The 25,685-nt window shown below is 43.3% G+C and overlaps 1 protein-coding gene across 1 annotated transcript; it reads right to left on the bottom strand.

The window, feature by feature from the left end:
• Window positions 1-14,790: 14,790 nt before the first annotated feature.
• On the bottom strand, window positions 14,791-23,878 carry DNAJB1 (DnaJ heat shock protein family (Hsp40) member B1). Its single transcript, XM_063445760.1, has 4 exons — window positions 23,715-23,878; window positions 19,821-20,064; window positions 17,729-18,291; window positions 14,791-16,250 (listed from the first exon to the last, which is right to left on the bottom strand). The coding sequence occupies exons 2-4, from the start codon at window positions 20,029-20,031 to the stop codon at window positions 16,020-16,022; spliced, it is 1,005 nt and encodes a 334-aa protein (XP_063301830.1). The 5' UTR covers window positions 20,032-20,064; window positions 23,715-23,878; the 3' UTR covers window positions 14,791-16,019.
• Window positions 23,879-25,685: the final 1,807 nt, after the last annotated feature.

The following is a 25,685-nucleotide window of genomic DNA, read 5'->3' as shown; positions in this document are numbered from 1 at the left end:
CAATCACACAGTTACCTGTGGAGTTAATTGTGGAGGCAGTGCAGCTCCTGGTGACTGTTTGGTGGGGAAGCAGGGACTCCTTCCTGCTTCCCCTGCAGCAGTTTTCCGGCGCTTTTAGCTCCGCCCCCGCCGCACGGTAAGCTCCGCCCCCGCTGCAAATTTAAAAAAAAAAAAAAAAAATTTTTTTTTTTTTAAAATCGGCTGTGCGGCCGCACGGCGCCCCCTGCTCCATGGCGCCCTGTGCGGCCGCACAGCTCGCACACCCCTAAGGCCGGCCCTGGTTAGGAGTCCTTCTTAGCAGCCTGAGGATTTTGGAAAGTGTCCCAGCTGTTATACAAGGGTTATTTTTCCGGTTAGGTCTAGTGTCCCTAATACATATAGGGTTATTTACTAACGTGATGGTTCAAAGAGGGTTTCAAACTTAACCCCTTAAGGACCAAACTTCTGGAACAAAAGGAAATCATGACATGTCACACATGTCATGTGTCCTTAAGGGGTTAAAGGAACACTGTAGGCTGTAAGCACTGTGACTGCTTCAGCTCATCGAAGGGGCTACAGTGTCTCTCTTCACATCTTAATTCTGTTGATATTACTTTGCTTATGTGATGGAGCTCCTGTACTCCGACTCCGTACCTCCGCCAGGTCAGCTTCTTCGCTGCTTCCAGGAGTCTCTGAAGCGCTTCAGACCCAGTCGCCCAGGACCTCTTTTACTGGACCAGTCTGTAAAGCAGTGATTAAAGGGAAACTCCAGTGCCAGGAAAACGATCCGTTTTCCTGGCACTGGAGGGTCCCTCTCCCTCCCAGCCCCCAATCCCCAGTTGCTGAAGGGGTAAAAACCCCTTCAGTGACTTACCAGAGGCAGCGACATGTCCCACGTCGCTGTTTCCTCCTCCCCCGCCGCTCCTCCTTCTGCTTATGTCGGCCGGTGGGCGAGACTGATCTCGCCCGCCGGCCGAGGAGACCTTTAGAGCAGGAAGTTCCCTCTAGTGGCTGTCTAATAGACAGCCACTAGGGGAGGACTTAACCCTGCAAGATAATTATTGCAGTTTAAAAAAAACTGCAATAATAACACTTGCAGGGTTAAGGGTAGTGGGAGTTGGCACCCAGACCACTCCAATGAGCAGAAGTGGTCTGGGTGCCTGTGATACCGGAGAAACTGACGGAAGCAAAGCACAGAGAGATGGACACAGGTTTCTTCAGGAAGGAAGAGATTCTTTATTGGATCACCGATCGGGACTCAGAGGGACTAATGTCACCAAAATACAGCAAGTTCTGAGCCCCGGACAATAGTGCAGGCTCCTTATATAGGCACATAACTCCTCCCATATTAAGCTCCACCCGCACATTCTCTTGACCAATCAATACAAGTAAGAATTAACTTCCTGCTTGACCGCATGGCTTGTCCAGCACAATGGAGGAGGGGAATACTATATCCTGTATTCTTGCACATGCTCCGTACACTACTGATCGTATCTTGCCTCGTGCAACCAACTGATCAATACGTCAGCATATGCACGTACACATGCCACGTGGTAATCTCGGCCTACTAAATTTATTTTTACCGAGATTCCACCACATTCCCCCCTTTGATGCCTCTTGATATTTCACAATTACTTGAAGCATCACTTAACCTTGGTTTGCCTACACCACAAGTTACCTTGAACCAGACCAGACTTATCCTATGATGTGAATCTTCAACACTCGTCTTCCTGCATTGGTTCTCCCTGATCTAGAGCCCTATATTTATAAATTGCCATTATCTGTGCAGCAGCCTTCCTCTCTGCTATATTTTCTTTCAGGCTTTGCACAGACCTAACTACTAAGGGTATAAGACACGGCAGGAGTAGACACAACATTAAAATCAGTAGGACTCCACCTACCACTGCCTTAAGCCCTCCAAACCACTCATACCAGCTACCAAACCAACTACTTGGATTGTACCCTTTCCATACCTGAGTAGGCACATGCGCTAGTTTAACCATATGGCTAGTAAGCTCAGCTATTGCTTGCCCTTCGTCATCTATTTGAAGACAGCAATTGCTCAGGTTAAACTTCCCACATACACCTCCCTCTACTGCCAAAAGGTAATCCAAAGCTAATCTATTTTGGTAGACTGCTGTCCTCATCCTGGTATTGTGCTTCGCTAGAAGATTGAGCGCTTGTGATGTCTCGTTAGTAATGATCTCAACCACTGCCTGTAATCTTATAATACGGTTGAGCATATAAATTGGGGTTCTATAACCAAAGGTACCATCTTCTGCCCACGTGGCTGGCCCATAATAATCTATAATACGCTGGGGAGGCCATTCATTAGCTTCCCAGGTACCTATCTCTATGGGTCCCCTTTTCTTCCTATGATTCACATCATACACTTTAACACCTAAAGTCTCACCTGTTTCGATAGGTAACAAGAAGAAGGATGGTTTGAGCATACCCAACACACATGCCCCTTCTCAGTCCTGTGGCAACTCCGAATAGGCTTTCTTACCCCAGATCCAGTACAAATTTGCTGGGGCTCTCCAGTTAGATGTGATGGATAAATCAAACCACACATCCTTTAAATTGGCGTATCTAGCAAACGGGTTAGATGGTTCTGAGACATTTGAAGCCGACCACCAAGTTGTATTCTTTGTATCATCATCATAAGCTTTTTGCCCTAGACAAGTTAATTCTCCTACAGAAGTATTATACATCATTCCTTTCCTCGCTATGCAAACATAACCTATGATGGAGGTCTTTAATCTCCACTCAGATTTACCTCTAACACTCATATGATAGTCGGCTTGTGTAGATATTAATTGGTCAACTGCCTCAGAACCGGACATTACCTCCTTTGCTTCCCAAGGCCATTGGTCTTCCATGTTAGTACCTCCACACACATAGCAGTTGGTAACATTAAGACTACCGGCAATACTTTCGGCTAAATCTATGAACAGGTTTTTAGCATTATGGGGAATCTTATTATCTATGCTCATCTCTTCATAAAAGGAATGGTATACTTGATGAGTTTGGGAGGTTACCGTATCAGTCTCTATTCCTATAAACAATACTGTCCCAGGATCTAAACCCGTCCCATATATTTGAAACCCAAATAAATTACCATATTTATCTAAGAACTTGTCGGGGTTATTTATAAGTATATGGATTGGATTGCATTCCATAGACTTACAATATGGATTGGTAGGCAACTTAGTCGCAATCATGTCCTTGTCTACTGTCTGTCCCCAAGTTGCCCACCCCACACAAGACCAATATGGACAAAAGTTATAATCTCTATTTGGGCATCTAGGACTTACATATTTATTTTTACTACTGGGAAAAATATATTTATCGTTAGACCCATACGTCCTCTCCCATCTAAGATCCCCACATACATTCCACGGCTTTCTACCACTTGATATCGCCTTACACGCATCAAATAGCAGAACACCTGAAGAATATATGGATTCTAATACCGTCTTATTAATTAGGGTCCCCTGAGGATCTCCATTCCTGAGAGTCAACCAAATTGTACGGGGTTGATACTCTGGACTGAAGCACTTGGGTTCTCCTACTCCTAAATGGCACACACTATATTCTATATTTAGGTATCTACATCTTGATACATCTCCTTTACACTCATTATGCGAATGCCAAATTAGGGTCTGGGATATATGGTTACCTGTTCTTGTAGTCTTAATGCATACCTCACAGCTAGGAGTGTCGGTACCTCTACCTTCCTGAATATAAAAATACGTATATAAAAACATTATTAAGAATACATCTTTCGTCGTCATCCTCAGTCTTCGTCCGTGCGAAGGCACCTCAGCTTCCAGGATGTAAGGGCTGCAGGGAATGGAGTTCTGCTCGTCTTCACAGGGGTCCCTTCGAGACTTTTCCGGACTTATATACTCGTTGGTGGGTGGACAGGCTTTATTATGGCCTTCTCACTCACTTACCAAATCTCTGAAACAATAAAATTTGTAATCCACAAGGTTCCTCGTCACTCCGACTGAGTCGTGCGTTTTAACCGGATCTTGCAGGGATTCTCTGGATCTGCTGTAGCTTGCCAAGAATCGACTGCTGCTGGTTTAACCCTGGAGTGATGTATCCACGGAGTCACTTCGGCTACTTTTATCGCTGTAGGGGTAGACAAAAGAACAACATAAGGACCTCTCCACTTGGGCCCTAACGGTACATTATTCCACTCTTTAATCCACACTTGGTCTCCTGGGTGGTAACTATGAACTGGGGGATAAATATTCACAGGTAATCTATCTTGTACCCATTTCTGTACCTCCTCCATGGTCTTACCCAACTCTACAACCTGCTGCCGGGTAATTCCTTCTCCCAACTGACTCAAATCCCCCCTTAAGTTACCAAGTACGGGAGGTGGTCGCCCATACATGATTTCAAAAGGAGAGAGGCCCATCCTTCTGGTAGGTGTACTGCGGATTCGCAATAAAGCTATGGGTAAGAGAACGTTCCACTTAAGTTGGGTTTCCTGACACATTTTAGCCAACTGATTCTTAATAGTTCTATTCATTCTCTCTACCTTACCAGAACTCTGGGGTCTATATGCCGTATGAAGCCTCCACTTTATACCAAGCATAGGAGTCAGTTGTTGTAGGCACTGATGAACAAAAGCTGGACCATTGTCCGATCCTATAGAGCAGGGTAGTCCATATCGGGGTATTATTTCTCGTAGCAGGAATCTCACAACTTCTCCTGCTTTCTCCGTACGAGTAGGACATGCTTCTACCCAGCCTGAATAGGTACACACAACTACCAGCAGGTAGCGGTGTCCACCCGATTTAGGCATCACTGTATAGTCAATTTGTAAATCGGACATGGGGAGTCCCCCCATGAACTGGACTCCTGGTGGCTTTACTGGTCCTTGTCTTGCATTATTTTTAGCACACGTTACACATCTTCGTACAATGGCCTGAGTCAAGTTGGACAATCTTGGTATGTAGAAATGTTTTCTGAGAGATTCTTCTGTGCTGTCTCTCCCAGAATGTGTCCCGTTGTGATAGTTTTGGACAATTTCTACCGCTAGTGATGCTGGAATGACTATTCTTCCGTCTTCTAACTGATACCATTTGTTCTCCAAATACTTTCCAGGTTCAGTCTTTAACCACTCCTCTTCTTGAGTTGTATAAACTGGAGTCCATTGAGACAGTGGAGTTGGTATAAGAGCAGCTATATGCTCCACATATTCCTGTCTTCCTGATTCAGCGGCACGCTTAGCTGCACTATCTGCCATCCGATTTCCTTTGGTTACATCACCATCTCCTCTCAGATGTGCTCGACAATGTATAATACCGACTTCTTTCGGCTCCCACACTGCTTCCAATAGTTGTAGGATTTCAGCTGCGTACTTAATTTCTTTGCCTTCTGAATTCAATAGTCCTCTTTCTTTATACAAAGCTCCGTGGGCATGAGTGGTTAAAAACGCATACTTGGAGTCCGTGTAGATGTTCACTCTTAAACCTTCAGCCAATTGTAACGCTCGTGTCAGTGCTATCAATTCTGCCTTTTGTGCTGATGTTCCTTTTGCCAGTGGCCGAGCTTCTATCACCTTGTCTATCGTTGTTACTGCATATCCTGCATAGCGGATCCCTTCTTTCACATAACTACTGCCGTCGGTGTAATATTGAACATCAGGGTTCTGGATGGGAAAATCACGAAGATCTGGTCTACTTGAAAATACTTCATCCATTACTTCCAAACAATCATGTTGACTTTCAGTAGGTTGTGGCAAAAGGGTAGCTGGATTTAAGGTGTTTACAGTCTCTAAATGCACTCTTGGGTTTTCACACAACATTGCTTGATACTTGGTCATACGGCTGTTACTAAACCAATGATTTCCTTTGTAATCCAACAACGTCTGTACTGCATGTGGAACTCGTACATAAAGTTCTTGACCCAGAGTGAGTTTATTGGCTTCAGCTACTAGCAGGGCGGCTGCAGCTACGGCTCTTAGACAAGGTGGAAGTCCGCTGGCCACTGCATCCAGTTGCTTAGACATGTAGGCAACAGGTCTTTGCCATGATCCCAAGTACTGTGTCAATACTCCCACAGCCATTCTTCTTTGCTCATGTACATACAGGTAGAATGGTCGTGTGTGATCAGGTAGACCTAATGCTGGGGCACTCATCAAAGCCTTCTTCACATCTTCAAATACCGTTTGCTGTTCTTGAGTCCATAAGAAGGGGTCGTGCTCTGTACCTTTGATAGCTGCATACAGAGGTTTTGCCAGTATCGCGTAGCTGGGAATCCATATCCTACAGAAGCCTGCTGCCCCCAAGAATTCTCGCACTTGTCTTCTATTCTTAGGTATTGGTATTTGGCACACAGCTTCTTTTCTCTCTGGCCCCTTAATTCTTTGACCTTCAGAGATATGGAATCCCAGATATTTGACAGTTGGCAAACACAACTGAGCCTTCTTTCTAGACACCTTGTATCCTGCCTTCCAGAGAATGTGTAGTAGATCGTGCGTTGCTTGCTGACATATTTCCTTTGTAACTGCTGCTATCAACAAGTCATCTACATATTGTAACAGTACACACTCTCCTGGGATAGACTCGAAATCCAGTAGATCTTGACTTAGAGCTGAACCAAATAGGGTAGGTGAATTTTTAAACCCTTGGGGCAGTCTTGTCCAGGTCATTTGGCGTTTCGAGCCCGTTACAGCGTTTTCCCATTGGAAAGCGAAGATACATTGGCTTTCTGCGGCAATTCGGAGGCAAAAGAAGGCATCTTTGAGGTCTAAGACTGTAAAATAAGTAGCCCCGCCCGGAATTAAAGCAAGCAGGTTATATGGATTGGGCACAACTGGATGTATACTAACAACCGCATCATTGACTGCTCTCAAGTCCTGCACAGGTCGATACTCATCTGTACCGGGCTTTTGAACAGGCAGCAATGGGGTGTTCCAGGGGGAAGTACAGAATTTTAGGATACCATACCGTATGAACTTATCCAGATAAGATTGGATGTTCTTCTTAGCCTTCTGCGGGATGTGATATTGTCTTAGGCTCACTGGATAAACCCCAAGTTTTAGTTCGATTTTAATAGGTGGAATATTGCGGGCCAGTCCTGGTGGGTTGTTCTCTGCCCAAACTCCTGGTATGTTGAATAAGGATTCATCACTCCTAGGGTTTTGGCTAGTCAACGCTGTATAAAGTCGCCACTCTTCTTCCTTTGGTACGGATAATGTCATAATACCTGAAGGTCCATTAAACTTTAGGGATGTTGTTCCATTTGGGAGGAACGTAATCTGCGCTTGTAATTTAGATAGCATATCACGTCCCAGCAATTGGACTGGACATTCAGGCATGTAAAGGAATTGGTGTTTTACTACGTGGCCTCCCAATGTACAGAGTCGACTTTTAAGAACCGGTTTTTCAGCACTTCTTCCAGTTGCTCCTATTACAGTAATAGTTCTTCCAGATGGAGGAGCAACTAGATTAGTCACCACCGAATGTTCAGCACCAGTGTCGATCATGAACGCACTCCTTTTTCCCCCTATTGATACATCGACCATAGGCTCCGCTCGACCAAGGGTGATGGAGCTCGGTCGGTATCAATAGTCCTCCATGACCGTGTCAGCAAATCCTACAAAGTCCCTACCTTCTCTATCGCGGGACCTTTGCGCTGCTGGATAATACCTATCTTCCCTAACACTTCCTCTGTTCCCATTGCTCCCTCTATTACCATTACTCCCTCCGGGGCCTCCTCTACCTCTCGCTCTGCCTCTAAAGTTTCCGTAACCTGCCCTGGGTTGGTCTCTCTCGTACTGCTCTCTTTGCGGACACTCGTTCCTCCAATGCCCTTCTTCCTTGCAATATGCGCACTGATTCCTACTCAAAGGCTCCCTATTCCATCTACTATCGCCTCTATCTGGGCCCCGTCTATCTACGCCTGCGATCGCTACCGCCAGCATATCTGCCTTTCTACGCATCTTGCGCTCTTCCTCTTTCTTTCTGTTTCCCTGTTCATATATACTTTATTCGCTACCTCCATTAGTTGGGTGATAGACATACCTGCAAACCCTTCTAACTTCTGTAGCTTGCGCTTAATATCTCCGTAAGCTTGGCTGACAAAGGCGGAGTTTATCATTCAGGAGTTATCAGCGTCTTCCGGATTAAAGGGGGTATACAAGCGGTATGCCTCCAATAATCGGTCATAAAAGACACTGGGTGCTTCATCACTTTTCTGAATCACCTCAACTGTCTTCGACATATTAATAGCTTTCTTTCCTCCGGCTTTCATGCCAGCAATTATAGCGTCTCTATAGGCTTTAAGTTGAACCATATCTGCGCCATTAACATTCCAATCGGGATCGGTATTAGGGTAATGTGTTGCGGCCCATGCTGCCGGATTGGCTTGATTTAAAGCACGGGCTCTATCCTCTAGCGCTTTAATGGCCGCTTGGTTAATCCTTGTCCTTTCCTCATTATTGAACAATGTCATTAATAACTGCTGGCAATCAGCCCATGTCGGATTATGTGTCTGAACTATCGAGGTGAACAGATCGGTCATAGCTTGTGGTTTCTCAGTGTACGAGGAGTTGTGGGTCTTCCAATTCAAGAGATCGGTAGTCGTGAACGGGACATATACGAAGACTGGGTCAGCATGTGCCATTTGACCTGCGGCATCGATATAGGCTGACCCAGGATTCAGACGAAGAGGCATCTGGTAATGTTTTAATTGTTGGGTACCGGTCAGTTGTCGGGTTAGTATGGGGCTACGTGAAGGGGCCACGTGAAGGTTCCGGTCGGGGGGTAATAGAGCTTGATTTTGGGAAAAGTTGGTAAATAGAATACTCCGAGCCGAGCTAGAAGAAGCTTGACCGGAAGTTTGAAGTGGCGCCAAATCAGGATATTCAGATCTAACGGGGGTGGGTTCTGGTTCCGGAAGGGGAGATTTAGTACGAGAGGGGGTGGATTCTGTACTAGAGGAGGAAGCGGAAGTGGATGGGGGCAATGGAGGAAGGGGTGCAGAACTTCCTGCATTCGCGTCACTTCCTCTTAAAGGAAAGTAAGGGGGCGGCAAAGGGATCTCGGACTCAGGGGGCGTATCCAAAATGGGCCTAACCACAGTCCAAGTGGACAAACAAGTCCTGGCCACCATGAGGCGACATTGCTCCTCGTGGCATATCTGAATCCATTTTGGCGAGTCGTTTACGGCCTGTCTCCAACAATCAATATATGGAAACTGTCCGTAAAGTTCAGGCCTACCTGACACAGCCACGTGTACACGCTGTATCAGGGTTGGATCCAAACTACCACGTGGCGGCCATGCCGCAACCAAAGTAGGCCACTCCCTAGTGCACAAAGTGACCAAACGTACAGGAGACATTTTAACCCCCAAATCACATGTTTTGAATCCCTTTTTAAAATTCTTTACCATACAACCTAAGGGATCCGGAATCGTTGACTCCGACGCGCCCATACTTATCAATGGAACGTCGTTGACAACGAATACTATGCACGCGTTCTATTCAACAGTCACACCCGTTTCCTCTGACAACAGCACCACGTGGTACGGTTACCAAGTGAAACGTACACAATAACACAATAAACACTCAGGAAATTCCCGTACACACACAGCTGTTACACCAGTCACTAAATAATCAATATTATGCCCTTTGGCGAAACTATACAGTCACCCACGCTATAATTCTCTATATATGAATTACCCGTCTATAACACACCCCAGTAACATCGTCTTTTACAAATAGCGGTTACAGTACGGTTAGCATAGGTCAAAGCACAATTTAAGGTCACAATACAATTATTAGTGGTTATGGTGTTAAACATGCAATAGACGACAATGATTAGTACTTATATACAGTGTCAGTAAATATACAGGGTTATGGTACCGTGCACTATGATACAGCAACACACTATTAACACTCTCGCTAGACGGCTGAGCTCGCGCTATCTAACAAGATATACACTTTACTAACAATCTTTAACACATTTACAATCCCAACTAAACTATTGGCCAGTACCTTGAATGGACTACCTAAAACTATATACACCCGTTTTGGTTAGCCACACTGCCCAAGCACCACATATAGCGAACTAGAGGACCGAATTTACACAGGCGCCTCTTAGTCTATTACTCTATCAAAAATCTAGTGGGTTCCAAATTTACACGCCTTCCCACTTAGCCAAGATAGGTTGAGAGCTAGCGAACCGAATTTACACAGGCGCCGCTTAGTCTCCCGGTCCCTCCGACCTAGCGAACGTAATATACACCCTAGAACGCTAGTCTAGACAAGACACCGGTGTCCGGCTAGGGCTATTTACACAGGACCCCGCCTGACTCCAAACCAAATAAAACGGTCTTACTAAAGAGCGTTCGATTGAGCGGTGCGCCTTCGCTCCTTCCCTCCGACAGAGGGGGCAGATTCCATACACAATTCAAAGCCCTTATGGGCCTACCGCACAATCGGTATACCCCTAGTGGGTCTGCCGTCTAAAACAGCAGTTGTCTTACCTCCTCGTTCCTGAACCTGAGTTCACACTCATCGACGGGGACACCCCAGCACTTCTTACGTAGAGGCCGATGATCTCCTGGACAACAGACCAGTGGCGCCGAGACGAAGGGAGGTCCACGCAGAAGTTCAGGGGTGCAGCCGTAGAGAATGTGGGCAAAGATAGACCGTCTCACGCCTCTGCCTCTCAGCTACCGTTGAACGATGAGCTTCCCGGCCAATGCACCAAATGATACCGGAGAAACTGACGGAAGCAAAGCACAGAGAGATGGACACAGGTTTCTTCAGGAAGGAAGAGATTCTTTATTGGATCACCGATCGGGACTCAGAGGGACTAATGTCACCAAAATACAGCAAGTTCTGAGCCCCGGACAATAGTGCAGGCTCCTTATGTAGGCACATAACTCCTCCCATATTAAGCTCCACCCGCACATTCTCTTGACCAATCAATACAAGTAAGAATTAACTTCCTGCTTGACCGCATGGCTTGTCCAGCACAATGGAGGAGGGGAATACTATATCCTGTATTCTTGCACATGCTCCGTACACTACTGATCGTATCTTGCCTCGTGCAACCAACTGATCGATACGTCAGCATATGCACGTACACATGCCACGTGGTAATCTCGGCCTACTAAATTTATTTTTACCGAGATTCCACCACACCTGGAGTGTCCCTTTAAAGTTTTTACGCACACAGGTTGAGACTAAATGTAGTGGATAGAAGATCTTTATTGTACACAACACAGCTATTTATACAGAGAAATGTGGATTCTTCCTGTAGGGGGTCCTCCATACAAAGAAATGTACAGTACAACAGTCCCTCCCAGCACCACTCTGTCTGAGGACTTAATTATGGTAGCCCCAGTTAACACAATCAGCTCCCTGCTGTGCCCTCAGAGACCTAGAGGCATGTTATGCAAAATGACCCCCAGAACTCCCTTTTCCTGGACAGCACCCAGACACATTATATATCTGTGAATATGGCATCACAGAGTGTCTTCACTTTCCAAATTTTGCAATAATGTGAGAATCGGTGCCCGAGTTACATCGTGTTAGTCGAGGCTATTCTCCGATTCAACGAGGAGTTCCAGGAGTGTGGCGATTTAGTTTGTTTCACAAAAGGGGTTCCTAGGATTCTTGGGAGTGCTCTCAGGTCCCAGGTATTCTCTGATGCCTCATTGCCTCCCCTTCAACGAGCGCCCTATTTGGTGGTCAGAGGACCGAGTGACACCAGATTAAAGATTTATTGGATTGCGGCAGTCCGATCAGGTGAACAGTTACAGACTGATTAAGGAGATCTCCCGGTCAGGTGCTTGATGTGTAGGATGAGTCCAAGCAATCCCCACAGGTTTCCAAAGCAACTGAGAAGCAGAATAAACATCCAGAGCTCCCATATCCCGAAACAACTGTAACACAGGAACCGGCCTGTGGGAAAGCTCCTATGCTCAACCTGAATAGCTCCGCCAAGTATTCCATTTCCTTGGTACAGGAGGTTAAGAGTGATTATAGCAGTGTACACAATTGTCAGCTGAAAAGCAAGAACAACTTTTTTTGGCAACAGTCAAGTTAATATACGCCTGTCCTCAAAATGAGGTCATCACAGCACACAGTACATTCCCCACTCCGCCTCCTTGGTGCCTGGGACATAATTAAATTATCTAGTATTCAGTTACCTACTAGACACCTTGCAACAGTATCCCCCAAAATAATACATTTCCCCTAGATTATCCCAAAACAAGTGCATGTCCAAGGAAAGCTCTTATCGTGAGGGGGCAAGCTGTCCAAAAAGCACCTGAATCTGAGAAGTCTAGAATGTGCAATCATTAGGGGAAGTTTGGCTGCAACTACTCTCCAATCTGGCGCTGTTGGGTGGGAAGTCCCAGTCATAGATGCTGGCTTCCTATAGCTCCAGGACAGGGAGCGCCCTCCAGTTCTTAGTGTCCTTAGATAACTCGTTACTGCCTCAATTCCCTCCCCACAAATAGCACAGTTTTTTGATCTTGGTACTGACTGCTAAATAAGGTCTCTCATTTTGTAAGATTATAGTTTATCATATTCAGAAAGCACATATTTATTGCAAATCCATGGATAAATTCCATAATGATTAAGGTAATTCTATAAATGATGTTCACAGTAAGTTTATGAAATGATATTCAAAGACTATGGGTGAGAGAGAATGTAAGTGTAAGTCTACTGAAGCATGTATTATAAATATAGGAAAGAATGCTCATGTCTATGAAAAAAAAATACTATGCAAATGGGCATTAGCAATATGATCCCCAAGGAAGCTATTTTTTAAATAAAAAATAATAAAAAAAATAAATAAATAAAAAAGCAGTCCATGCACCATAACCACAAAAGTCTGTTGTGGTTACAGTGCCAGGAGGGTCCTGGCACCACTACATTGTAAATACTTAAACGGTTACATTTTTCCTTTAAGCATTTACATCCTGTAAAAACTATAGTCATTTCATGCACAAACCATGTGTAGCATATGCAGCATCCATGTGTATTATAAAAATATGGTGATTTGACAATCAGCAGGTGCTTCATGAAACATGGTTATTGATCCATTTTAAAATACACAAGCCAATAGCAGCTGGAGGGTTAAGGATAGGCATTTTAGTTAAACAAGAGTATGTTACTTATAGGTGTATATAGGACTGTGTATAAATGGTCTTACTCTACAGTTGGAAGCGGCTTATTACATTCCTCATCATACGTTAATTAGTGCAGTTTCATTGTCTTTCCCAGTGCAATAGACTCCCCAACACTGGAGAAAGAGTTTAATGAATGGATCTCAAACACTGGTCCCCCAGTTATTAATGGTTTACGATCTTAAGAATTCACTGAATGCTAACATTGGCCAGATAGTCATGGGAGTTGTACTTTAACATCGGGAGGAGGTGCAGAGTTTGAGCTGCCTGGCTTAAAGGACCACTCTAGGCACCCAGACCACTTCAGCTTAATGAAGTGGTCTGGGTGCCTGGTCCAGCTAGGTTTAACCCTTTTTTTAATATATAAACATAGCAGTTTCAGAGAAACTGCTATGTTTATATTAGGGTTAAGCCATCCTCTAGTGGCTGTCTCATTGTAAATGCTTTCCTATGAGACCGGCTCTTGCCGCGCATGCAGCCGAGGAGGCGGAGAGTCCCCCGCCAAGCGCTGGTAAGAGGTAAGTTTAACCCCTTCCACTCCATCCAGCCCGGCAGGAGGGGGACCCTGAGGGTGGGGGCACCCTCAGGGCACTATAGTGCCAGGAAAAAAAAAAAGTGTTTTCCTGGCACTATAGTGCTATAGTTTATTTTAACTTTAATGTTAAGGTGTTATGGAATAGAATACTATTAATGCTCAGTAAATAAAGACAATAATACAAATTGAAAATATGTTTATTTAAACATCACATTCAGCGTAACAGGAATCCATTCCTTGAATCCATATGTTTACTCCCACAGACACAGTTCAGCACACATACAAGCTTCAGGGTTAGCACACTATTTAACTACAGTGCGCATGGAATATTTGAAGTTTTACACAAAAAATAAAAAAAACACCAACAGCTATTTATTGCGCACTTTATAAGCACAACCCTATCTCTGTACAGTACAGCAAGTGATGCCAAGCATTACTTAAAAGCTGATCTAGTACCCAATCTTCATTTACAGCAACAATGCCAATGTGGATAAGTCATAGTAGAGAACTGAATATACCAGTATTTCCAGTATATACAAAAAAGGAGAGAGAAAGAAAAAAAAAAAAATATATAAAAATTCTAAAATTACTCAGTTACACATGAATTGGCTTTTTGTCCACTGGCAAACATGAATGTACAATCAGGAGATATTCTTGGGTTCAAGAATACATTTAAAATGTATGTAGCAATATTACTTTGCCACTGTAATAATCTAATTATCCTACCCATTCTTTTCCATGCAAAAGACCGGCAGATTTTATTGCCAAAAAAATAAAATAAAAAATAAGGTACATGCATTATATATAGCCGCTCTGTATTTTATATTGGAATACATACATATAAGCAATATCTCATGGCTTATCCTTCTCTTCACCCAAGTTGTCAGTTTTATGTCCATCTAGTCTCTAATCATTGAACGGATGCTCCTGAAGTCTTGTGTCAGATTAGTGAACTTCCAACCGTATAGGACTTTAAGATTGATATGTGCATGGAAAAAGCACAAGCTAAAAGATGCACTGAAAAGAATGGATTTGATATGTATTCATAACAATATAATAGATGTAATCTTTATGTTCAATGATTGATTAAAAAAAAATAAAAATAAAAAAGTGGAGATTCTCAAAGCAGGTTTTCTGTTATAAACAGTTCCAGTTACAATAGATAAACACATGTTCGATCAACAGGAGATCATTCCTTAAACTACTTTCCTGGACATCCACAAGATAAAGATTTGAGTCTTGTATATATATATATATATATATATATATTATAAAAAAAATCCCATATAAAAAAATAACATGTATAGCAAATACACACGTAAAGGTTTAACCTTACAGAAAAAGACAAGTACTGAACTTGGAATAACAAGATTTGGAGCCTTCGATCAGCAAGGAGATATGGTTTCACAACCAAAAACATGGTTTCCACAAACCACATAATTGAGGCGTGAACACTGTGAGAAAACCAGATGAGATGTTTCTGAATCAAAAAGCAACATTTCAGAATGGCTGCAGTCACGCCGACAATTGGAATTCACCACATACAAATCACAAGGGCAGGAAAGGTGGCAAATATTCATACGAACATTATTGATCTACTAAAAAGCAACAAATGTAAGAATATTCCCAGATTTCTCTTACTTCCAACGAAAGAAAATTTGCAGGCCACAACCTAATGCTTCATACATTCACGTACACATACTGGTCTTTGGATCGGCCAGTTTTACAGAGTTCTGAAAGTGCCTTAATTCAGATTAGAGTATGATGACGGGTAATTAAGGGTAAAGCGAAGTTTATGTCTACATAGGAACACAAAAATAAGTACTTTGAGCCTGGTTGGGATACATTTACTACACATTTGTGGCACCCTCTTGTGCTTCATGTTTTAATATTTCTAGAAAGTGCAAAACCTGAAAAATTTATTCCCAAATGCTGCACCCTCATCACTTTTTGCTGTTGCTTTGCACCAGCTTCCAATTAAATGCAGATGACCTTTGTTGCCAACAGATCATGAACAAAGCCATTATGTAGACTTGCAGGCACATGAGAATTTCAGAGGTTTATGGCTCCTACAGATTCAAATTCCTGGTTCTAAACTAATTTCTAAGACTTTCTGAAATTGAGTAAATTAAATGTTCCGTTAATGGCTCTCTGGTGGTGAGAAATTTAGTTTAAAACCAAAAACATTAAATATAAGGAAACTCATATATACACCTCTGAGCTCAATGTATGCCATCATTTGGGACAGTGAACCCCTCCTGAAACTTAAGGAGTGTACAGCTAGTCCCGTCAGATCTACTTTGGTCTGTCACTAAGATTAGGCACTGCGTTGTCCTTATGCAGGAAGGATCCTTTCCAATACTTCACGAGATGCAGCGGGAAGTCGCTCTGGAAACCGAATGTCAAACTCCACAATTAAGTCTCCTCGTTGTTCAGGAGACTTTGGAAGTGGGAGTCCTTCACCGGGGATTCGCCGCTTGGTCCCAGGAGAGACTATGTCTTTGACCACTAGAGGAATGGTGCGACCTTCCAAGGTGGGGATGTTGAGGGAGCAGCCACAAAGAGCCTAGCAATAAAGAAACAAAAATATTTTCAAAATACAGATCAGAGAGAGGAAAAAGAGAGAAAACGAGCATGCCGCCCAACAACAGGAAGGCATTAAGTTGTTCACAGACTGTAGTTGCAGTCCTCCATATCCTTGCAGGACTTCTTACAAGAAAATACCTGCACTATATAACAGCTACATGTAATATTTATTTTTTACATCTAGGAGTACATACTTGTGATCTGCAACTATCATGTTTTACTTTAAAGTGAGCAAATCATCCACTAAATATGTGAATGACAGAAGTACACCTTAAAGAGACACTATAGTCACCAAAACAAATTTAGTTTAATCAGTTTTGGTGTATAGATCATGCCCCTGTAGTCTAACTGCTCAATTCACATCCATTAAAGAGTTGAATCACTTGTTTATGCAGCCCTTGTCACACCTCCTCTGGCTGTGACTGACACAGCCTGCATGGAAAAAAAAATAAAAAAAAAAAATCTCCAGCTCTGTAAATTAAAATTTAATTGCATACAGGAGGATCCTGCAGGGTCTAGCAAGCTATTAACAGAGGAGAAGATAAGAAATTCTAAATTTAACAGAATCTGCAACAGAGGAAGTATAAACATTAGATGACGCTTTACAGGAAGTGATTAGGAAGGCTATGCAAGTCACAGGCAGGGAGGTGTGACTAAGGTGCATAAACAAAGTGTTTTAACTTCTAAATCACAAAGAATTGAGCAGCGAGACTGCAGGGGCATAATCTAAACACCAAAACTGCTTCAGTAAGCTAAATTTGTTTTGATGACTATAGTGTCCATGTAAGCACTTTAATAGTCATTTTTTTGCTCTCCCATTACCCAGATTACAAAACCCTAGGGACCTCCATGCAGTTTTGCTTCACCCTGTACTAAAACTGAAGACAGCGTCCGAAGCTAAACTATAATCAAAAATTAGGAAAATGTTTGCAACATTAGGTAGTTAGCACAGTGTGTGGACATAATAATGCAAAAAAAAAAACAGACCACCATTTTGTTCTAGACCATGCACTTTGACTTGCGATAATGGATTTAACAAAATACCTCAAGCAGAAGTACCCCTCTGCCACTGAATTAAAGGAATTTTTTTTTTTTTTTTTTTTTTTAAACGAACAAAAAAAAACACAAAGCACACACACACTTCGACAGGTGTATGAAGAAAAGTTAACATGTTTAGCTCCCACTCCTTAACAGTAAGCAATTACCCTGTCAACAAGCAGACATCTTCAGTGTTCTGAGATGTATTTGCACAAAATACAAAACCATTAATTAACTTAGCTGCACCTATATCTCTACATACCAGTTTTATCTAACGGAGTAATATTTTCCAGGAGGTATAAAAATAGTTTGTGTAAAAGTAAACCCAACAAATGATGCGGTTCACGTAAAAGCTCAAGGGTCATATGCATTTGTAGACACCCTCCTACTAGGTTTACATATAACCAATGTATCCCTTACCTCCCGCAGGCTGATCTTGGCTGTATAGATAACATTTGAAGAGTCTCTCTTGTACAAAGTGTGAGGTTTATCTTTCAAAACAAAGACAATGTCTGCAGGGATGTTGTTTGGGGTCTCATCCCCTTCCTTGGGAAATGTGATTTTGGTGCCTTCCTTCCAACCTCTCTTAACCTGAATGGTCAGGATTTTATCTTCATTATGCACACTCCTCCCATCTGGACCCAGCCTCTTATGTGAGATCTTCATTTTCTTAGTGCAACCATTGTATACATCTTCTAGCGAGACAGGTAGTTCCCTCACCACTGGGGGGTCTTGCTTCTTGGTGACTGGCTCTCGTCGGCCCACAGGAGCCCTAGGATAATGACTAAACCCTCCCATGCCAAAACTAGCAAAGGGGTCATCAGTGTCCATGTCATCATCATTACGGGCAAAGAAGTTGTCAAATGGATTACGACCTCCAAAGAATTCTGCAAACATGGCATGAGGGTCTCCATGGAATGTGTAGCTGTAAGATGGACCACCTCCTCCTCCTCCACCACCACCACCTGGGGTTCCCTTTAGACCTGCGAAGAGAAAACAAACATTTAGTATGGATGCCCCTCACTATATTGAGGATAGAATCAGGTTACAGCTTGTTTTTTGCTTTTTTATGAGGGGGGAGATGGAGACACCTTAGAAAGAGGCCACACCCTTAGAGGATAAGTAAGTACACCTTCTGTGATATTTTGCTTTGCATAAAGTCAGTGAAGGAAGTCGGAAATAGAAAGGAATTGTCTTCTGTAGGTATAATAAAATAATCAGAAGGTCAATCTGTAGGGCCACTTTTTAAACAGTATCTGCAGTACATGAATGAGAGAGATAGAGATAGAGATATATATCTCACACATGCACAACCTCAAGTAATTCCGAGATGTGACATTTTATTTTACCTACTCCTTTGCTGGAAGGAAAATGTTCAGTTTGCAGTCAATATAGCTGCAAATTATGTTGATAAGTAATAGTCCAAAGTGCAAGATAAATGGACAGTCAATGAATAGCAAGGTTCAGAGACTTAGTAAGTGAAAGCAGAAGGCAGGGCAATAAGACATGTCTTGATTTGCAGGAATACAAAGCACTCAGACAGGATGCAACCTGCAGAATTCCACATTAATTCTAGAACTTCTCCACTTTAATTGACAGTTTTAACACTAACTCAGTGACAGTCACTTTGCCACAGCAGCGTTTCAAGATTAAGTTTCACATGACTGATCTAAAGTAGATTAAGGAGAACTGTTGGATTACCAAATATAGTGACAACTAGGTTAGTCCAATGCATCAAAAATTCAAAGGATATGGGAGAGCAACCAGTTGCTAATCAGTTGTTCCATACTAGCTATACATCACAACATCTCAAGAAATGCAACAATCCTACATACAGTTGTAACCAACTTTTTAAGCCAATTTAGAGCAGGACTCCCCTTTATCAAATATTCATTTTTAAATCAGGGCAGGGCAAATGTGGATCTACAGCTACTGTTGGCCCATAAGCCTTATTAACCCCTTAAGGACACATGACATGCGTGACATGTCATGATTCCCTTTTATTCCAGAAGTTTGGTCCTTAAGGGGTTAAGCCAGATGATTTGCAGAATTTAAATGCGAGTAAATTTTATTCCAACCCCACTAGGACGCCTTTTGACAATTTGCGCCAAACAATCCTAATAAAAAAAGTCACTATACTGTGCTGCTCCTTATTTAAAAAGCAAACCGTCTCACCACACATTTTCTATTCACTTCCCCACTGCATAAAACTAAACACACCCTTCCCAGGTACATGGATCCAATCTTTTTGGTATTTAGAGATTAGAGCTACACACTTATGTACCAGGTGCCAAGTTGGATCCAGTCTTTGCACATTGTCAAGCAATAATACATCAGGATGAGTGGGCACATCTAGCCCCCCCCCCCCCCCCCCCCAAACTAAAGTTGACCTAACTTTTGCAGGTCTGTCAATTCATTTAGTAATTTATAGAGTCACCAAACAGTATCTGCTTATAACAAGTGAAGTGCTATAAAAGCCCAAAACAAAAATCAAATCTATGCATCTACACACCTTCTTCCCCAAACTTGTCAAATATTTCCTTCTTTTTGGGATCACTGAGTACATCATATGCCTCGGCAATCTCTTTGAAGCGTTCCTCAGCTCCTGGGTCTTTGTTCTTGTCTGGGTGATACTTCAGTGCTTGTTTTCTGTAAGCCTTTTTAATCTCCTCTTCTGTTGCTCCTTTGGAAAGTCCAAGGATTTTGTAATAATCCTTCCCCATGCTTTTGGGTGGAGTGTAACACTACAGAAAGACCTACGCAGTGGAAGAGAGAGAGAAAAAAAACACACACCTTACTTATTGTATTCCAAAACCAAAGTCGGCACAAACTTCTATGGTAAAATAGATTGGTAGAACACAAATAAGGGACAACACTGTTCCTTTAAATTATCATACTGTATAGGTTTATAGAACTATGGCCTGCGTATACAGAATTAGAAATATACTACAATATACGGAATTACACATTGTATTTTAAACTATATACATTTTATAACAGAGTATATTGACTTTTGTTTTTACCTCATTAGAGTTCAGTTTTTCTACTTAATAAATTGATGGCTGCCATACAGGTTCTGCAAGTCATGTGTACAGTGCAATAAGCTAATGTTGTATGTGCACACAAGTTGGACAAATGTTATATAGGCAGCCTGAAATTCAAAATTCAGTGGAGAGATTTTCTTTTTCTTACAAAATCACTACAATTATAAGCCACTCTTTTCAGCGATAGTGAGAGACAAGTACAACTTTGGAACAGGACATTTGAAACCATGCAAAGCGGTTATGGTGCTTAGAATTGTCCATTTTAAATGAACACTAAAAAGATAACATTGCCACTGCCAGCCCCCCAACCCCCTCTACAAAATGAGTATTTTATAAAAGGTAAAATCTATTGACTGTTGAAGTTTTACTAAAATTCCATCCCAGTCACAAGATACACTGAGCTAAAGTTGGGACTAGTTTCTCAGTATTTCTTCCTACGCCAGATAGTTCAAGACACTGGAAGCAGCTACCGCCACATAGAAGTGTCAATCTCCCAGCAATCACCAGTGACAGCAGCAGGGAATTGGCCCCATCTATGGAGGATCCCGTGGAATCCTCCACAGACCTTAATACTGTACTCTTGTGCATGTGCTAGAGTACAGCAGTGGCATCGTCTCTCAGCGTAAAACACCAGGAGCAGAACAGGAACAGCTGGGGGGGGGGGGGGGGGGAGTGGCGTCGCCACAAGGGGCACGGTCAGGCAAGTTAAAATCACTATGATTTGGTCTTAAGGAGAGACAAATGTCAAATTTAAATTGAAAAAAAAAAAAAAAGTAATAGCTAAACAGACATTACTTGCAAAAGCAGGCTAGAGGAACCCAGGTTAAAATAGTTTAACACATCACTCTGAAAGGGACGCAATCTAACCACTACTATGGTGGTACGATGTTGCTTGGAGTGCTCCTTGAAAGTCCCAGTTATCCAAGAGATGTCAATAATTACTAGGCAATAATAGTTTTCAGCTGCTGTGACATACTCCCATCTAACAAATTTTCATTATACTTTGCATGATACTTTGCGTGTTTTGTCAAACACAGGAACGGAATGATAATAAAAACACTTGCACCACATCACGCTCATGCACCGCTCTCCTAATCAAACATGAAGGGATGAAAAAGACACAAGCAGTATTATTGGGAATTGTACAGAGAATTTCAGATGTTAGGCCAAAATAGATTAAATGGAAACATTCTTTAAAAGGAACACTCCAAGCACCATAGCCTCCTGTAGTAATGATTGTTTCACGAGTGCCTTGGCAGCCTCCCAGAGCAGTTTGTTTAACCGTTTGAGAACAGTTTGACAGCTTACCTGGGTTCCCCTGAGTGCACGTGGCCGCTTTCCAGATTCTCCTGCAAGGTAAGCAGGGCCAACTCTACCGTTGGAGACGTCAGTAGAGCATACTGAGCCAATAAGCACGGCCCTGTACGAGGCGTGTTTAGCTCAGTGGAGGGAGGCCAGGGCACTCCTGGCACCAAAAGAACTAGAACAGGATGAAGTTGCTAGGGTGCTTGAAGCTTTCCTTTAAGTCAGTTTTTTATGCTCCGAACATGCAAGATCCTGAAGATATGGGTGGAGGGGAGATGGTAAATACCCCATAATCGGGGACTACTGCTAAAACAGACTTGACACCAGTGGATTTGGTTTATCTGCACCAAGAATTAAGTGGAGCCGTCATGAAGGTGACATAACCACCCAAACCTGGACCCTATGGGACAAAAAAGGAAGACCGAATCACAGCTAGAGAGTTGTCTTTTGATGCCCATCAGCTTCCTATTTCTGGTAGCTTTATCTGCTAGGAGCTGTAATCTCTGTTAAAAATACAGTTCTCCATAGAAAACCTGTAGATACTGGGCTCCAAACTAAAGTACTAGGAGAACGAAACAAGAGACACTCAGAGCAGGGTATTTTTTCTGTGACATACTAAAGGGGGGGGGGGGGCTAGGTTATCAGAGTGATATGTGCTGAAAAGTGGTTTAAAGATGTAGTAGAGGAGTCACCAATGGAATCTACCTGCAGATTACACAGGTTACCATGGTGACTGCCCATTGTGTTTTTTTTTTTTTTTTTTTTTTTTTTAGAATTGGGCACTGATCAATCTTCCATGATACATTAAAGACACAAGGGCTGGAGATGCGAGAGTAAGCATCTCTTCAGCAACTGATCAGCATACGTATATCATCTTGAACCTCTGCTACTACAGCAACAATCTTAAGGACACCTGACGGAAATATTCTGTCATGATTCCCTTTTATTCCAGAAGTTGTGTCATTAAGGGGTTAAACTCTAACAAGAGAATAGTTATTTTATTTGTATCACATAGGGTCTAGAATGCCATTGGTCATGAAGGAGTTTAAGCAAGTAAAATCACATCCCATGTTCCTTCCACACACACACACACACACACACACACAGAGTTTTGCTGCCAGCAGCCAAGCATAACAGAAAGGGGCCACAAGTGATATTGAAGTTTACAAAGGCTGACAGTACTGTACCACACATATGTGAGCCTATAATTATTTGCAATGACGTCTTATTATCGACTACCACATTATAATATAATAGCAATGCATTATATTCCTAGATCACACACTTATATTGACTGAGAGCCAACAGGCACATGTGTGCATGGCAATTTACATCAACATGGGTAAAATGTAAACCCCCACATATGAGGAGAAAAACAAACAAACAAAAAAAAAAACAACCTGTACAGTAGATATTAGGTGCCTGATCTCCTGTGACATAAAGGTGATGATGATGTAATTCATGGGTCCTCAAACTCCGGCCCCCCAGATGTTGCTGAACTATAACTCCCATGATTCTTTGATTTACATAGATAGCCAGAGAATCATGGAGTTGTAGTTCAGCAACATCTGGGGGATGGGGGGGGGGGGGGCGGAGTTTGAGGATCCCTGATGTAATTGGACTAGGCATCCTTCCAGATGTTGTGGACTACATCTCCCATGATGCTTTGCCAGCAGTGCTCTTGTAAGAGTAGTCCAATACATCTGGTTTACCAAAAGGTTGGCTGCCCCAGGACTAGGAGGAGAACACCAGCAAGCTCGCAGCCCATTAACACTCCTCTCCATGGGACTGACTGCTGCCCTGAAACCACTGATGGCTCCCCTGTCACCTGGATATTTCGGAACTACATGTCCCAGAATGCACCAGGCGAGGATGGAGACAGGAGACCCAGGGGAGAGAGTAGCCATCCCAGCCAGCTGTGCTCCCCCCCTGTCAGCCACTGAGATCTGATATCAGATTCCCTCTATAGGAGCTCTGTCCACACTGGCCCCCAGGGGCCGCTCTGTGTGCTTGGAGCAGTAATGGAGACCCTCTCCCCCAGCCCGGTGTGGCCGTACCTGTGCGTGTCAGCGCTCTGTCACTCGGTATGTCTCCTCTGCTAATCCTCACACAGCTCTTGTACCAGCGCGACTCCGCCCCCCAGAACCTTCCAGATCTTTCTTCCGCACTCCGGAAACTTCACCGGCACGCCCCCTCGCTCGGGCCAATCGCAGGCGCCGCTCTCCTCGGCGAGCCGCAAATCGACCAATCAGAAGATGGGACGCACGACGCGACCAATCGGAATTGCGAAGGCCGTTGGCCAATGGCGGTCTTGCGAGAAAAAACATAAGTGATTGGTGGAGGAAAAGCGACTTGACTCCGCCTCTTTCAGTCAACTGTTAGGCTGCGCTGATGTCGCGGTGTTCTGTGATAGAACGTCATCAGGACACGTGACTTCAGGGGCAGCCCTGGTAGTGAAGCTGGAGATAGCAATGTGTTTTTATTCACATAGTGCATTGCCATGGTTACTGCTTTGTGAATTAGAACACCGATATAACACTGTAATTTGTCTCCTCGTTTATTTATCTGTAAAAGAAAATTCCAAACGTTGGGAAAAGGAGCACTCCTTAATTTGGTACCTGCACCATCCTACCCAGAGCCAGGATTATTGATGAGGGTCATTCTAGTGACAAGCACCATGCCTCCAAACATTTCAAATGGACAAAGAGGGACACTAATTTTTGGGGTGTGGCCAGGAGTAAGTCTGTTCTAGCAAATTTGAGGTGATCTGGCAATAGCAATTTATGCATATAAAATGTAATTTAAAACAAGAACATTGCATATTATCCCCAGGTCATACTTGAAAACCAGAGTAATTTGAATGTACCTTTGGTGGTAAAATACTTTGTTATTATTATCTTATTTACACAGACTGATCTTTCAATGCTTATTATTGCCATGATCTGTGATCGCTTATTATTGTTGTGGAGTTCTGTTATACGCTAAAACACACCAACTATATGGAGATTCTAGAATACTGTAGAGGGACTTTAGGAATTTGGGCCCAAAACACGGACTGCCACTCTTAACTAGGAACATTTGGGAGGTATGAAATGGTTCAAACACACACAGCTTCACTAGCAGCCCACACAAATACAGCTGACAACCCTCATACACACAACACCAAACATACACACACCTCACACGCAATACAACATATAGCCCCCATACACAGCCCATATTCACACATATAACATGATACACAGTCCATCTAAAGGATGCCTCCATTCATCATACTTGTGGAGGGGCTTGGATGCCAGCCTCGTCCCCACAGACTAAGGACCCTGTCCCGGAGCCCTCTGCTGAAAGTGCACAAAAGAGTTATTGCAAATGTGGGGAGGAGGTATAAGGGATCCCCGGGTGCTTAAAGGATCAAAGCAGTTTTCCTGACACTATAGTGCCCTGAGGGTGCCCCCACCCTCAGGGCCCCCTCCCGTGGAGGATAAACCCCTTCAGCAGCTTACCTTAATCCAGCACCGGGCTCCCTCGGCGCTGGTGACCTCTCCTCCCCCGCTGACGTCAGCTCCAGAGTGGAACGGAATGCACATGCGCGGCAAGACCCACATGTGCATTCAAACTGTCTATAGGAAAGCATTTCTCAATGCTTTCCTATGGAGGTTCTGCACGTTGGATGCGAATTTCGCCTCAAGCGTCGCAGATACGCCTCTAGCGGCTATCAGGAAGACAGCCACTAGAGGTTGGATTAACCCCTAATGTAAACATAGCAGTTTCTCTGAAACTGCTATGTTTACATGTGAAGGGTTAAAACCTGAGGGACCTGGCACCCAGACCACTTCATGGAGCTGAAGTCTGGGTGACTATAGTGTGCCTTTAATCATCCCTGCTGGAGCTGGATGAACTTTGGGGATCGCCATGACCCATTCTCACACAGAGAAATCTTTATTTAACTATTCACTGGATCGTGAATGTGTGTCGCTCGATTCACTCACCACCAATCACAGCTAGGGTTGACACCTGGCTGGTATTTT

Source organism: Pelobates fuscus, chromosome 3 (assembly GCF_036172605.1).
Source record: "Pelobates fuscus isolate aPelFus1 chromosome 3, aPelFus1.pri, whole genome shotgun sequence".
Classification (NCBI taxonomy): domain Eukaryota; kingdom Metazoa; phylum Chordata; class Amphibia; order Anura; family Pelobatidae; genus Pelobates; species Pelobates fuscus.
The sequence above is the reverse complement of the archived record's forward strand: the minus strand, read 5'-3'. Positions and strand labels throughout refer to the sequence as shown.